We start from the raw sequence: 14,464 nt of genomic DNA, 5'->3' as shown, positions 1-14,464 counted from the left end.
TTTTTTTCGGATTTAGTCAAATATTTTATTTTGGCACCAAAGCATAGTATTAATATATCAAATTTCTACATTTTTACACCAAATATGTTTTGCTTTTTGTGTCTAAATTATGTTTAAATCTGTATATCCAGTTACCTGTGTGATTATTTATATGAAGATTAAACTAAAATTAGTTGCATTAACACTAAGCATACAGGGGGGTGGACAAAATAACAGTAACAATCAAGCATGCCTTTTCTTTTTGTTTTCTTTTGTATTAACAGTAAAGCACTGTTTTTTTTTTAGCAATAACAGGTTAATACTGTTGAAATCCTGCTGTAAATTAACAGCAATTGTTTACAGTGTATATATAAGTTTCACAGGCGTTGTGTGTGATGATCACACAAAGTCAGTTTAATCACCTTATGATTTATTTACTACAACAGTGCCACAGCTCCTGTGGACACGCAGCAGTGAGGATAAAGAGAAGAAGACAAAAAGAGAGAAAGCATCAAACCACTGCCTCCTTTTCATGCACCAGCAGAGGAGAAAGAAACAGCTAAGTCAGGGTGGGTGTGTGTGTGTGTTGCCTTATATCTGTGTTGTCCCCGCCTCATATGTGACAGCTTGCAGCCGTGATGGGACCCCATGGGAGCCGGGAGCGGATTCACTAACCTGCCGGTGTCTGAGACCGACGCGCGCCTCCAATCTGGTGGTCACATGGGGTGGAGGAGGAGGAGGAGGAGGAGGAGGAAGAGGAGGGGGTGTGGATGATGATGAGATGGGGGGTTAGTTAGATTATTAGGGGCAAACTGTTGTGAGACAGTGTGGAGCTGAAAGTGCACACACACAATGGTATTTCACGCGTGTTAAAGGTGCAAAGTGCACACAATGGCACTTGAAGTTTTTGCTTCACGCTGCTGCTTCGGACTATTGTATATAATTACCAGGGACTATTAGATACTCATTATGCTCTAAATGATGACTGCTCAACGACCAGACATTGTTCGTGCTCATAAATAATAAAAAAAAAAAAGCTTTTAAAATTATATTTTATATATTTTTTTCATACACTAATTTTTTCTTATTTGAATGGCAATATAAAAAAAATATGTTGCCATGGTGGCCATGTTGGATCTGCAATGATTGTTTGGGGATTTTAACTGGAGGCAAAATCAAAAAATCAAAAAAAAATCCAGAGTTTAATAAATGTTTTGCAACAACAACAAAAATTGAGGCCTCAAAAAAATATTTTCAAAATAGGAGATAATAATTATAATAGTATAATAATATATTACTACTATTATTATAATTATATAATAATAATAATTATTATTATTTTCTAATTTTGTCCGTTTCATTAATTATTCCAACATCAATATATTTCAAAAATATTTGCACCATAACAATGTTAAATATAATAAACCGATAACTAAATTATTTAAAATATATATATATATATTAAAATTTGTGATGATAGTAAAAAGTAAAATGTTGAACAAAAAAAAAATCTGTTAAAAAATAAATAAATAAAAAAGAGGAGAGCTGTGGAGGTGTGAAACAAATCCAGTCAAAAAGAAAAGGGAGTCGAGAAAAAAAAAAAAACACCGAGCCGCTCCACATAATAACCCCATTATAAGCCTCATCAATGATGTAATGAAAGCAAACAGTGTGAAAATTGCCTGTAAACAGTTGGATCTGAGTCTCCTGATGAATTCAGTGTCTCTTTTATCAAAGTGAGGATGAGCCAGGAGGAGGGAGACAGAGAGAGAGAGAGAGAGAGAGAGAGAGAGAGAGAGAGTGGGCGTGTAGGGAGGTCCACTTCCAGCTCCCATCAGCCAATGAAGGCTTGTCACAGGGGACTCACGTGGACGAGGCGCTCTTAAAACCTAGCTCCTGACTTTTTCCTCAAGTTCAATTTTTGGGATTCCCTCCCACCCCCATCCCCTATCGCATCTCGTCCTTTTACTTGCCAGTTGTGACTATTTAACCCAGTTTACCTCTCCTTTTTTTTTTACCCCTGATCGTGCAGCGCGCATCGCATCTTCCTCTTCTGCAGCTGCTGCAGCTCTCGGACTCCTCATCTCTCTCTCCATCTCTCTCTCGATCTGCTTGGTGTTTTTTTTTTGTTTTGTTTTTGTTTTAAAAGCTTCTGTTGTTCTACTTTAACAGGAATGCGAACAGTTTTCATGTGTGTGGCCACATGACGAGCTGCCCTGAACGGTTTCCTCCGGTCCTCTCTGACGCGCCGGTTACCTGTCCATGGTGCTGAAACACGATGGTGCGCTGCTCCAAAATACTCCTTATTTCTGCATCTTTTCTGCATCGTTTCGTGTCCTGCAAGTGAGATCTTGTCAGCAATAACTGGCTCATCTTCCCGGCGAGGCTTGTGAACTCAAAAACAGACGGAGTTGGTCCTGAAGAAAGCAAAAAGAATCGACTCTCCCAGAAGAGACTACAGCATCGATTTCAGGAGGACTCATCTTTTCTAGACTTGACATAAAAAAAAAAAAATCGGACGCATGGACGATTGTTGTAACACAACTTAGCCTGGGGGATATTTGCTCTTTAAAAGAACCAGTTTTTGGAAACTGGAAAATAGCAGATGAATAATCATTTGTAAGGTATCCAAAAAAACATTCTTGGTGCTTGGAGTTTTTTTTTTTCTCTTCTGCTGGATCAACTTAGACGTTCCCCCCCCTCCATCCCTCCCTATAATAAAACTTGTCCTGAATACCAAATGGTAGTTTTTTAAGGAGGCCTCGATCAAGAGACAATGGAGGCGTCCGCCAACGGGTCCAATTTTGGCATCGACTCGCTGCTGTCCCACAGGCCTGGGAGTCCGGTGTCCAAAGTGGACAGCCTGGTCGGAGAGTGCCGCTCGCCTCTGGAGTTCAGCCCGAGATCAGACGTGGAGAGCGGCTGCTCGGAGCCTCCGTCGCCGAGGAGGGAGTGCGTGGACGAGGTGGCCACGCAGAGGCAAGGTCACGGAGGAGTCGGCCTGCTGCCACCGCATCTCCAACACGCTGCACAGATCTCACAGCAGCAGAGGACCGTGACCTCGTCGTTCCTCATCCGAGATATTCTCGCGGACTGTAAGCCTCTGGCCGCGTGCGCACCTTACTCCAGCAATGGACAGCCGACACAGGAGGCTGGCAGGCTGGTGTCCAAGATAGCAGAGGACTTTATGGAGAAAATACACAGCAACTCGTCGTCAGACAGTGAATACAAAGGTAAGGACTGTAGACTGCTGCTCTGCTCTGGAGAGGAGATTGGAAACTGATTTAGAATTTGGAATTTTTTTAATTTAGAATTTAGAATTCTTTTTTTTTGTATTTAGAATTTAGAATTTAGAATTCTTTTTTTTTTATTGAAAGGATAGGATGGCCCCTTGAGATGTAGCATCTCATTTTCATAGACAAAAATACAAAAACACATCAGACAAAACAGCATTACATAACAAACATACACTGCAAATACACAGATACAGATAGCTTTGCTCACCATCTCCCACCCAGACCCCCATCATCAGCCCTCTGCTGTTATACTAGAAAAAATTGGATACAATGACCATATTTAAATCAATTACATCAGCATAAAGAGCACAAAAGTTTGTCTTCAGTTTATATGTAGCACAAATAAACTGAGGATCATATGTACACACAAATTAAAAACATGAACATTTTTGGCCTTCTGCTTTCTGTGGTTCCTGTAGAAATATATTGCCTTTAGAAAAATGTTTAAGTGATTATCTGTAGCTCATCCTTTTGTTTTTATATATTTGTTTACCTTTCTAGGTCTTTGTATGTTGTTCAGCTGCAACTTTTTCTTTTTTCTGTCTTTAAAAAATGATTTTTAATTTATAATTATAGGACACATCTCATTAAATAGTAATTCAATAATAAATACAATAAAATAAAAAAAGTGTCGTAGAGAGGTGTGGTAAAAAAAAAAAAGATAGTGGTGCAATGTGGAAAAAATAATATAGGGCATGAAATTGATAATAAATTAAATTTCAATGAAAGCCAGACTGCTATTCAAAATATAATAAAAAAATATATAGTAATAAAAAAAATAAAAATAGGTAATTTTATCAAATAAAAAAAAGGGGTTTAAAGGCCTTTTCGTATTATTTGGAAATAATAATAATAATAATAATAATAATAATAATAATAATAATAATAATAATAACAAAAATAATATTTATCTGTATAAGAAGAATATTATCTAACTCTGCTTGAACAATTTTGGAGGAAAAGTGAAAAATTGTAACATCTTTCCATCAATAAACTGACACTATATTTCATTAGTAGAAGGCCACCGGAAGCCATCAATGAGGACAAATTGAGCGGATCCTCTGCTGCTGCATCACGGTGGTGGAAACATGAGATTTTTCTCGCTAATGAGTTCATTTTCATTAAGTTTCCACATTTTAAGCCACATTTTAAGCAGTGCGCGCTTGGAGCTGAGGCATCAGCAGAATATCTCCAGAAAGCATCTGTTGATGTCAGGGAGGCATGAGGATGAGGAGAGAGATGACAGGGTCGCCTCCAGATAAATGCCATCAAGGGCCTCTCTGTTTCCAATCATGTCAGCCTATAACAGACATGTCACCTCCATTGACAGTTTAATGAAGCGGTGCCTGTTAAAGGAGACGACCGCTGTAGGCTATGAGATGAGGAGGGGGGGGGGGACATCTAATTTAATACATCCCAAAAAAAATATTATTATTTTATTAGTGTTTTTTATTTTGTTTTCCTTTTTTATTGTCATCAATTTCGCTCAAAGAAATCCAGTGCGCGTGTTGTCCGCGCGCTCCTCCCGTGCGTAATGGAGATGGAGATGGAGATGGAGATTAAAACTTTCTGCCTTTTATTAGACCAGATAATGATCTTATATAATGCACTAGAGCTTTTTACTTTTGTGTGTTATATTCTATTTCAGCTTCTATCCTATAGCTTTTATTTTTTAGCTTGTTTTAATTTTCTAATATTTAATGTTTTTATAACTATTTTAATATGTCTTAATGTTCTTTTTGCACTTGGTCGCAATGTTCTTGAATGTTTATGTAAAGCACTTTGAATTAGCCCTGTTGCTGAAATGTGCTCTACAAATAAAGCTGCCTTGGAGATGGAGATGGAGATGGAGATGCTCATCTACGCTCTGATTGATTGATTGATTGATTGATTGATAGATAGAGGAAGCCTTGGGGCTCCACAGAGCTCCGGATCGCTGCTGTCTTTGATTTCCTAGAATCCGCCTCCTATAATATTTCAGGGATTTGATGCAATTTGTCTCCGGCGCTAATCAGATTTGTACCCGCAGCAAAAGGCCGCCCGGGTCTCTTGATTTCCACTCATTTCCACGGTCCTGTGAAGTTTCTCTCCGGTCTCCGGTTGAAAGGCTCGATTCTTCCCTTGTGGCTCAATTAGGCGGATTATTGTTGCTCCTTGAGACGATTCAACTATTCAACTACCCGAAGATCTCTCGCCTCGCTTCTCTTTTCTTTCCCCTTTCAGAGACTATAAGGACTGTATATCAATGCCCTGACATGACACCACGCAGAAAAAAAGAACAAAGACAGACGGGGAAAAAATATCAGATTGTGAAGTGTGAATATTGGAAGAGCTTTTCATAACAATTTATGCCCAAATCAAATAGCTCCATAATATAGCCTATAGGCACTGTTTCCAGCGGCGGTAGAAAAATGTCAATTCCTCTCAAATATAGATAGATAAATAGTTATTAAAAAAAAAACAGCACGCTGGTGAAAGTCACACATGTTTTTTTAAACATTATTACAAGAAAATGTTTGAAGCGTTTTTGTCTTTAAAATAAAATCACATTATAATTTGTCTTTGATTCATGTGGTGTTCAAACTAGATTTAAAATGATTAAAAATAAAAAAAGATTATTTGCTGTGGTTTCACCCACTTTTCATACTCTGATGTAAAACTTAATAAAATGTATTTATTTTATTTATGATTTTATTTAAAAACAAATGAAGCGCATAGATCCAAAGTTGGGCTTTATGGCGTCTTTTGAGAAAGGGAGCAATATTTGTATCAATATTATTATATTAAATCTAGCTAACCAATTATTATTATTATTATTATTATTATTATTATTATTATTATTATTATTATTATATTAAATCTAGCTAACCAATTAATATTATTATTATATTAAATCTTGCTAACCAATTAAACCTTTATTTATAGCAGATAGCATACAGGACATGCAGCTCAAAGTATAAGAAAAAAACCCACAATGAATGTTATTAGATTTGATGTTTTGATCCAACTATTTCAAATTGTACACATTTTATTTTCTCCCTAATTAAATCCCTGATTTATTTAATCAAGCAGCTTCACACTAATAAAAAGCTATACAGGACAATAAAAGTGACCATTTTTTAATCTATGTTGTATTTTAGTTGATATTTATTTGTCTGCCTTGATGGATGCTTCTGCACAGATTTCTTTATCGAGGTCCACACAAAGATGGATGGAGCGTTACATTAGTATAATAAAGAGGCCTTAATTGGCTCTGTTTTCACCTTCTTCTTCTTCTTCTTCTTCTTCTTCTCCTCGCAGTGAAAGAGGAGGGCGACCGGGAGATCTCCAGCAGCAGAGACAGCTCTCAGGTCCGAATGAAGAAGCCCCGGAAGGCCCGGACGGCCTTCACGGATCACCAGCTGGCGCAGCTGGAGCGCAGCTTCGAGCGGCAGAAGTACCTGAGCGTCCAGGACCGCATGGAGCTGGCGGCTTCTCTCAACCTCACAGACACGCAGGTCAAGACCTGGTACCAGAACCGGAGGTAAAGACACGCTAGCTGTTGCTGCTTAAAGGTCCCATATTATAACAAAGTGAGATTTTCATGTTTTTTATTTTTTTATTATAAAGCAGGCTTGAGTGCTATATAAATACTGTGAAAGTATCGAAACACTCAATCCACAGAGAAATACACACAGCCCTTATTCAGAAACTCTGCATTTGAAACAAGCTGTCAGGATTTCTGCCCATTTGTGATGTCACAATTAGACACTATTTAGACCCTTGACACAGTTTTAAACGTAAACATTCTAAATGTGTCCCAGTTTATTTCCTGGTTGCAGTATATGTGAATGTCATCAGCTGACAGGAAGTACACATGGACCCAAGCTGTTGCCTAGCAACGCAATTCTGTTGCAATTCAGTCAAAATGCGCTAAAACGGAGCGTTTCAGACAGAGGGTAAATACAGGTATATTCAGGCCGACAGTATGAGAAAAATAAAGTTTTTTTTTAACATTACAGCATGTAAACATGTTCTAGTAGAAACTCAAAATACAAGTATGATCCTGAAAATGAGCATTATATGGGACCTTTAAGAGGGAGGGAGGAGGAGGAAGAGAAAGAGGAGGAGGAGGAGGAGAAGGAGGAGAAGAGGAGGAGAAGAGTAGGAGGAGGAGAGGAGGAGGAGAAGAGGAGGAGAGGAGGAGGAGGATAGGAGGAGAAGAGGAGAGGAGGAGGAGAAGAGGAGAGGAGGAGGAGGAGGAGATAATCTGGTTTCTCACGGCTGGCTCATGACTGGATGGACTCAGGGACGCCATGTTTTCCTTTCACTCTAAAGGAGGCATGATGAGTTCACTTAACTGCACATGAGCCACTATAGGACTGAAACCAAACGTTATTTTAATTATTGATTAATCTGACGATTTCTTTTCTCGATTAATTGATTAATCGTGAAAATGTCCGATTTTTAGTGGACAAAGCTCCCATCACAGTTTTTCTCCCATCACAAGTGGAACATTTTAACAATTTATTAGTTATAATAGTTTCTGGTTTAATTTCCTGTCAAATCAACTCCTCGATTAATCATTCATCAATCTGAAATAACACAGGCTACATCCGGTAAATTTAGGAGAAATTATTGATTGACAGCTGATGAATTGATCCGACAGATTTTCTCCAGACAAATAGCCTGGAGAACTCCCCCATGATTTAATTTGTATTTTATTATTTGGCATCCTTGTTTATTTTATTTTAGCACTACCAGATCACATGATGGAGACACTTTTCTTTTCCTTCCATCAACACAAATCCTATTTATTGAGTTGTTGGTTGTTTTCAGCATCTTCATGCCACATGACTTTTTTTTAGATCCGATTTAAAGTCACACATACAACCAGCCAGCAAATAGCTTGAAACCGGAGACGTCACCGTTTTGTAAACAAATAAAACTCCATGCACTAGTAAACAGAAACAGAAAAATAATAATAATAATAATAAATATTTCTACAGTTTTCGGTTGAATTAACTTTAGCATTTATTTGACTCTCAGGCAGCTAAATGACATAAATAAATATAAAAACAACACTTTGGAGTATGAATAATGCATTGTTGCATGTGTGCATATCAATAATTCAAACAAACCACTATATCTACTCAATTATCTTTATTATGAATTATTCACCTGCGTGGTGAGTGCATACTGGCAATCCTAACAGACATCCTGGGTGTGAATACAAGTGGCAGGTTGGAGATTTAGGTGATTTAAAAAAAAAAAAAAAAATGTAGTCCTGAATCCTGACTTTAGAATAGAATAGAATAGAAAGCTTTATTGTCATTGTATTAAATACAACGAGATGCACACTTGCCACTTCTGGTCAGTGCTTTAAAACAAATGCTTGACAAGACTAAACGAGGCAGATAAAACATATAACAGGTAAAACACACACACAGTTATAAAGCAAATAAAACAGGTAAAGTAGATGTAATAAATACATATAAATAGAAGTGTTACACTAGAAGTATAAAATATAAAAATAGATGTAATGTAAACAGAGGTAATTGTAAAATAGGTAGAGTAGATGTAATAAATAAAATGTAAACAAAGTTGCACTTGAGGTGTATATTGCATCAAAGGATATATTGCACAGATAAATGTATTTCACATTCAGTGTGTTAATATTGCACAGATGTATTTTTTATTCAGTGTCCGTACGTTTCTATAATTGGACCAAACAGATGGGAGTTATTTTGGTGTGACGCACTAATATTTCACATGATTAAAAAGAGCGACTTTTTCTCTCTTCCAGGACAAAGTTGCTGTTTGTGGTCGTGCACAGTATTAGGTGTTACTGTTATTTTGTCCACCCCCCCTGTATGCTTAGTGTTAATGCAACTAATTTTAGTTTAATCTTCATATAAATAATCACACAGGTAACTGGATATACACATTTTAAACATAATTTAGACTCAAAAAGCAAAACATATTTGGTGTCAAAATGTAGAAGATTTGATATATTAACACTGTGGTTTGGTGCCAAAATAAAATATTTGACTAAATCCGAAAAAAAACAAAAACAGAAAAATAAATGGTAAAGGTCTGCTTGATGTTTTTGAGACAGAAGACTTGACTTGCCACCTTTAAAAATATGAGTATTTTTTTTTTTATTAGGAACACATGTCAGTGCCAATGAGCAAAGGTTGAGGAGATGAGCTGCACTGTTAAGAATTTCCCAGTAAAATAACATTAAAGAACTGGCAGCAGGGTTGCCTTTATGTTACTGTAAAATTAACATTATTATACTGTCGCTGAAATTTACAGCTTTGCAATGTTAATGAAAAATACTGTTTTTTTTTTATTAATTTCACAGTATTTTACAGTTAATTTACTGTTTAAAGATACATTATTTAGCTGTTTTTCACCTTTCTTTTACATTATCTCACTGATTTGTTTTAATGTACTATTTAGTTTGTATTTTTTACATACATTTTAATAAACATTATTTTTTGCCTAGATGAATAGACTTAGCAGGTTACACACATAGGAATAGTCAAACTAAATACAATTAAAGGCACTTTTTAGGAAAAAGGCTATAATAGACTTGTTGACACTTTTCCCAACATGTCTGTCTATAGCTGGCTACAAGCACAGAATGCAAACCATAACAACATGTGAGTGAAGAACAATAAAGCTAATTCACTGATTTTACAATCATGTACAATGTACAAGCCTCACATGAGCAGATCAGGTCCCAGAATTAAAGAAATACTGCATGAAACTGTTACTGATGATACTTTAGACAGTTGATCAGCAGTAAAGTGATGTTTTTTAAGAATGCACAGTTAAAAAACGGCCTATGAGCGTAATTTAACAGGTTTTCTTTTGTATTAACAGTGAAACTGTTTTTAGCAATAACAGGTTAATACTGTGAAATCCTGCTGTAAATCAACAGCAATTGTTTACAGTGTGGTGCAGCCTTAATTAAAACATCTCCACTTATTCTCTCTCCTGCAGGACAAAGTGGAAGAGGCAGACTGCGGTGGGTCTGGAGTTGCTGGCTGAAGCTGGGAACTACTCAGCCCTGCAGAGGATGTTCCCATCTCCCTACTTCTACCCACAAAGCCTGGTGTCCAACCTGGACCCCGGAGCGGCCCTGTACCTGTACCGGGGCCCCTCGGCGCCCCCTCCGTCCCTGCAGAGACCTCTGGTCCCAAGGATCCTGCTGCACGGCCTGCAGGGGGGTGGCGAACCTCCTCCTCTGCCCCCCATGTCCGTGCTTCCTCGGCCAGCTCAGCAGCGGTGAGCCGGCCAATAAAGATTTTTTTTTTTTTTTTACGCCGACTTTTGGCAGCTTTGGGACTCCATAAGAAGAAATAAGACAGAAAAATAAAAAAATGTGATGAACAAGAACTGTTGGAGGCCTCTTCACATGGTGCGTCGATTTATAGGCTGAACTCTGGACGGAGCTTTGCGACTCGAACTGTCTGTGTGGAAGGATTTTTTTTTTTTTTTTTTTTGGGATATGAGCTTTATTTATAATTTATTTATTTTTCAATATGAATCAAAGCATCTATGTATTTATTTGATCCAAGTTCAGTATTTTTAGTGTTTTTTTCCAACAACAGATATGTTGGTGGCACTTTGACCTTTACAGTTCAAAGCCAATTAGACCCCCTATTGGCATTTTTATTATTATTATTATTATTATTATTTTTCATTGCATTTCACTGTACACTGTACTTTTAAATGCATATGACAAATAAACTTGAAACTTATTATTATTATTATTATTATTGGAACATCCTTCCATGTAATATGAATATAATGTACTTAGAGGATCCAAAGGAACAATTAGTAAATATTTCTTTTTTTTCTAAAAATCTGTCACTGATTTTTTCTTTACACGTGAAGAACAAGTAGTCATAAACCCTGTAAATAAGAATATTTTGCATTTTATTCGAAAGAGACTGATTTTAAAATATTTTTTTTTTTGGTTGGTTTTGTTTGATCTACTATAGTGCGTCTTTTTTCAGACCACGGTGATCCAGTTTAACATAATAGGCTAGATTAGCCATCAGAAACTATACAGGCGAACGAGTCAGAATAAAAATAATAATAATAATTAAAAAAAAAACATATTTGTTTGAGAAAGAATGCCTGGACCCACATAGAGGCACAAACACGAGAGCTATGGAAAGAAAGAAATCTATATAAAGTCTTTTTCTTGTTCTTAGTTGAAGTTTTAGGAGTAAAAATGTCAAGTAATTTATAAAAAAAAAAAAAAAAAAAGCAGTTTTATCCCTGCAGAGGACATGGGGGACGCAATCACCTCAGTTCATTTTTTATTTTATTTTTTATTTTCGATAAACAAAGCGATGGTCCACGTCCAGGTGTAATTGCCTGTTGATTTGCTCTAGATGTATTTGAACAGACGTTGTGCATTACTTATGTTCCTTCATATGAAGCCGTGATAATTGTTATACTCTCCTTTGGTGAAAATGTATATTGCAGATATCAAACTTTGTGGAGTGGTTCTCGTATATTTCCTGGATCGTTTTTTTATTTATTATTTTTTTTATTTTTTATTATTTTTATTTTCGTTCCTCTATAGCTCCCCCCCAAAAAAAACTCTCTCCCCATTTGGTGAAGTTCATTTTTTTTTTGTGAAATTCACAGCAACAGTTGGACAGAAAAACTGGGGGGAGGAGGGGAGGGGGGGGATTTGATGTAAAAGAGAATTACTTTTATAAATGTGGAAATAAAAGTCTTTCATTTAAGTCACGTGGCTGGTGAATGTGTGTGACAGATCGAATCAACACGTGGATTTACGCAGCAAAATGTGCTTTTATAGTTTAATGCAACAAATGTGATACTTGCAGGCGTTTTGATTCCTATTTGAAGCTGCAGTTTGTGGTCGTGCACAGTATTAGGTGTTACTGTTATTTTGTCCACCCCCTCTGTAAGCTTAATGCAACTAATTTTAGTTTAATCTTCATATAAATAACCACACAGGTTACTGGATATATAGATTTTAAACATAATTTAGACACAAAAAGCAAAACATATTTGGTGTAAAAATGTAGAATATTTGATTTATTAACACTGGTTTGGTGCCAAAATAAAATATTTGACTACATTTTTCTTTTTTTAAAACAGAAAAATAAATGGTAAAGTCCTACTTGATGTTTTGGAGACAGAAGACTTGACTGGCCACCTTTAAAAATATGAGTATTTTTTTTTTTTTTTTTATAATGAACACATGTCAGTGCCAATGAGCAAAGGTTGAGGAGATGAGCTGCTGCAGCTTTAATTAAAACATCTCCACTTTCCCGGAAGCAGCTCGAAAATAAACACTATTTTAAGGGCTCGTGGGTTTCTATTAGAGGAAAACGTGTTCGAGTGAATTTGAACATGTCTGTCAAACGACTTTCCCCTCCTCTGTTTGGTTTAGTGTCGTTGATTTAATTTGTTTAATGTTGAGATGGAGAAAAAAAAAAAAAAAAGTTAATAAGAGTGTCACCAGTGGAGCATGGTGCTTTAACATCGGTCTTCTTAACCTTTTTACGAGAGATTTGCAAGAAAGAATTCACAACTAAGTTCAATTTGGACAAATGATATTCTGTGTTGATTATATAAAAAAAGTGGCTTTTATTAGGATGCTTATTACATTTTATTTTTGTCCATTTTTAAATGCATTTTGATTGCAAAAAATATGCAAAGTCAAAAAAAAAGTTTGGAAATTGATAGAAAATGCGCACACGCATGGTTTTCCCTCTCTCTCTTACACTCACACACGTTCAAAAGTGCAATCAAAGATCTATTCCAGCTAATGTCTTTAGAGCAGAGCCAACAAAGCAGAAGGGTGCTTTAACATCGGTCTTCTTAACCTTTTCCAAGAGATTTGCAGAAAGATTTCACAACTAAATTCAATTTGGACAAACGTTATTCTGTGTTGATTATAATTTTAAAAAAATGTCTTTTTATTAGACTACTTATTGCATTTTATTTTTGTCCATTTTTAAAATACATTTTGATTGCAAAAGACAAAGACAAAGAAAAAGTAAAAAAAAGAAGAAAAAAAAGTTTGGAAATTGATAGCAAATCCGCGCACACGCAGCACACGCACTACTCTCTCTTACACTCACACACACACACGTTCAAAAGTGCAATCAAAGATCAATTCCAGCTAATGTCTTTAGAGCAGAGCCAACAAAGCAGAAGGGTGTTTCTGTCCAAAATGGAGCCCATGCATGTCCTGTTCATGTTCATCCCCCCCTCTTTCTTCGTTCATTCCCACTTTCCTAAATTAACAGCAGCAACTCCTATTCGTTTTCCATAAACAATGCAGGAGATGAAATATTAATGTTATGTGCGGCGCAATTGTTTAAGTGCCCTAAATGATCCCATTTTGGAAATTGATTGTTTCCATTTCCATCCTTCTTTTTTTTTTCCTTTGAGGGGTGCTGGATGTGAGCTCCTCTGCCAAACGGCTCCAACAGCTGGTGACCGGGCTGGAGCTGACTGCAGACCGGGGATCAGGGTGGAGACAGCTGGTCAGCGGCTCCATCACCACCAAAAACCCCCACCCTCCTCCATACACACCCACCCAACCAGCCAGGCATCACTCTCCTCTCCACCCCTCCAAGTCTGCAAGGGAGGACCCAAGTTCTGGGGGGTTAAAGGAGTTCAGGCTGATGGACACGACTTGGCGTGTAGGATGTTAACGATTAGACAAAAGACTTTAATAGGTTTTAATTGAAAGTCGATAATGGGTCTGATAGCCAGCTCCCCCTGCTGTCATCCACGCATGGCACCTGTTATCTGGGGCCTCCACTTAGTGGGCTGACCACACCGTGAAATATCAGACTGACTGGCCTGATAACTGGCAGGTTTATGATGCGTAAAATTGCATTAAAAATACAGTGATGACTGGGGAAAGTCAAGAAGAGGGGGAAAAAATCTCCCAACTTGTGTAATGGAAATCCTGTCAATATTCCAAGATGAGTCCTATAATGAACCTTGGAATAAGGATCTCAAACAGATGAAATGTCTTTGTTGTATTTTATTCTTGCACTGGTTATACAGAGTCACACAAAGTCTGCAGAAGAGTGCACTGCAGGAGATTATTACAATGTGATTATATAGAAATCTACAACAGGGGACTGTGAGAAAAAGGAGTTGTTTTGCACAGATAAGGAGTTGTTTTACTCAGA

General features: G+C 37.0%; 1 protein-coding gene and 1 long non-coding RNA gene across 2 annotated transcripts; one reads left to right on the top strand and one right to left on the bottom strand.

The window, feature by feature from the left end:
- LOC119478679 lies at positions 1-2,375 on the bottom strand. The gene is made up of 2 exons (XR_005204484.1): positions 2,236-2,375; positions 1-688 (listed from the first exon to the last, which is right to left on the bottom strand). It is a non-coding gene; the product is annotated as an uncharacterized LOC119478679 (long non-coding RNA).
- A 335-nt stretch (positions 2,376-2,710) lies between these two features.
- Positions 2,711-10,661, top strand: barhl1b (BarH-like homeobox 1b). Its single transcript, XM_037753574.1, has 3 exons — positions 2,711-3,212; positions 6,576-6,798; positions 10,266-10,661. Exons 1-3 carry the CDS (start codon positions 2,756-2,758, stop codon positions 10,552-10,554), a joined length of 969 nt encoding a protein of 322 aa, XP_037609502.1. The 5' UTR covers positions 2,711-2,755; the 3' UTR covers positions 10,555-10,661.
- Positions 10,662-14,464: the final 3,803 nt, after the last annotated feature.

The sequence above is a fragment of the Sebastes umbrosus genome, chromosome 19 (genome assembly GCF_015220745.1).
Source record: "Sebastes umbrosus isolate fSebUmb1 chromosome 19, fSebUmb1.pri, whole genome shotgun sequence".
NCBI lineage: Eukaryota > Metazoa > Chordata > Actinopteri > Perciformes > Sebastidae > Sebastes > Sebastes umbrosus.
The sequence above is the reverse complement of the archived record's forward strand: the minus strand, read 5'-3'. Positions and strand labels throughout refer to the sequence as shown.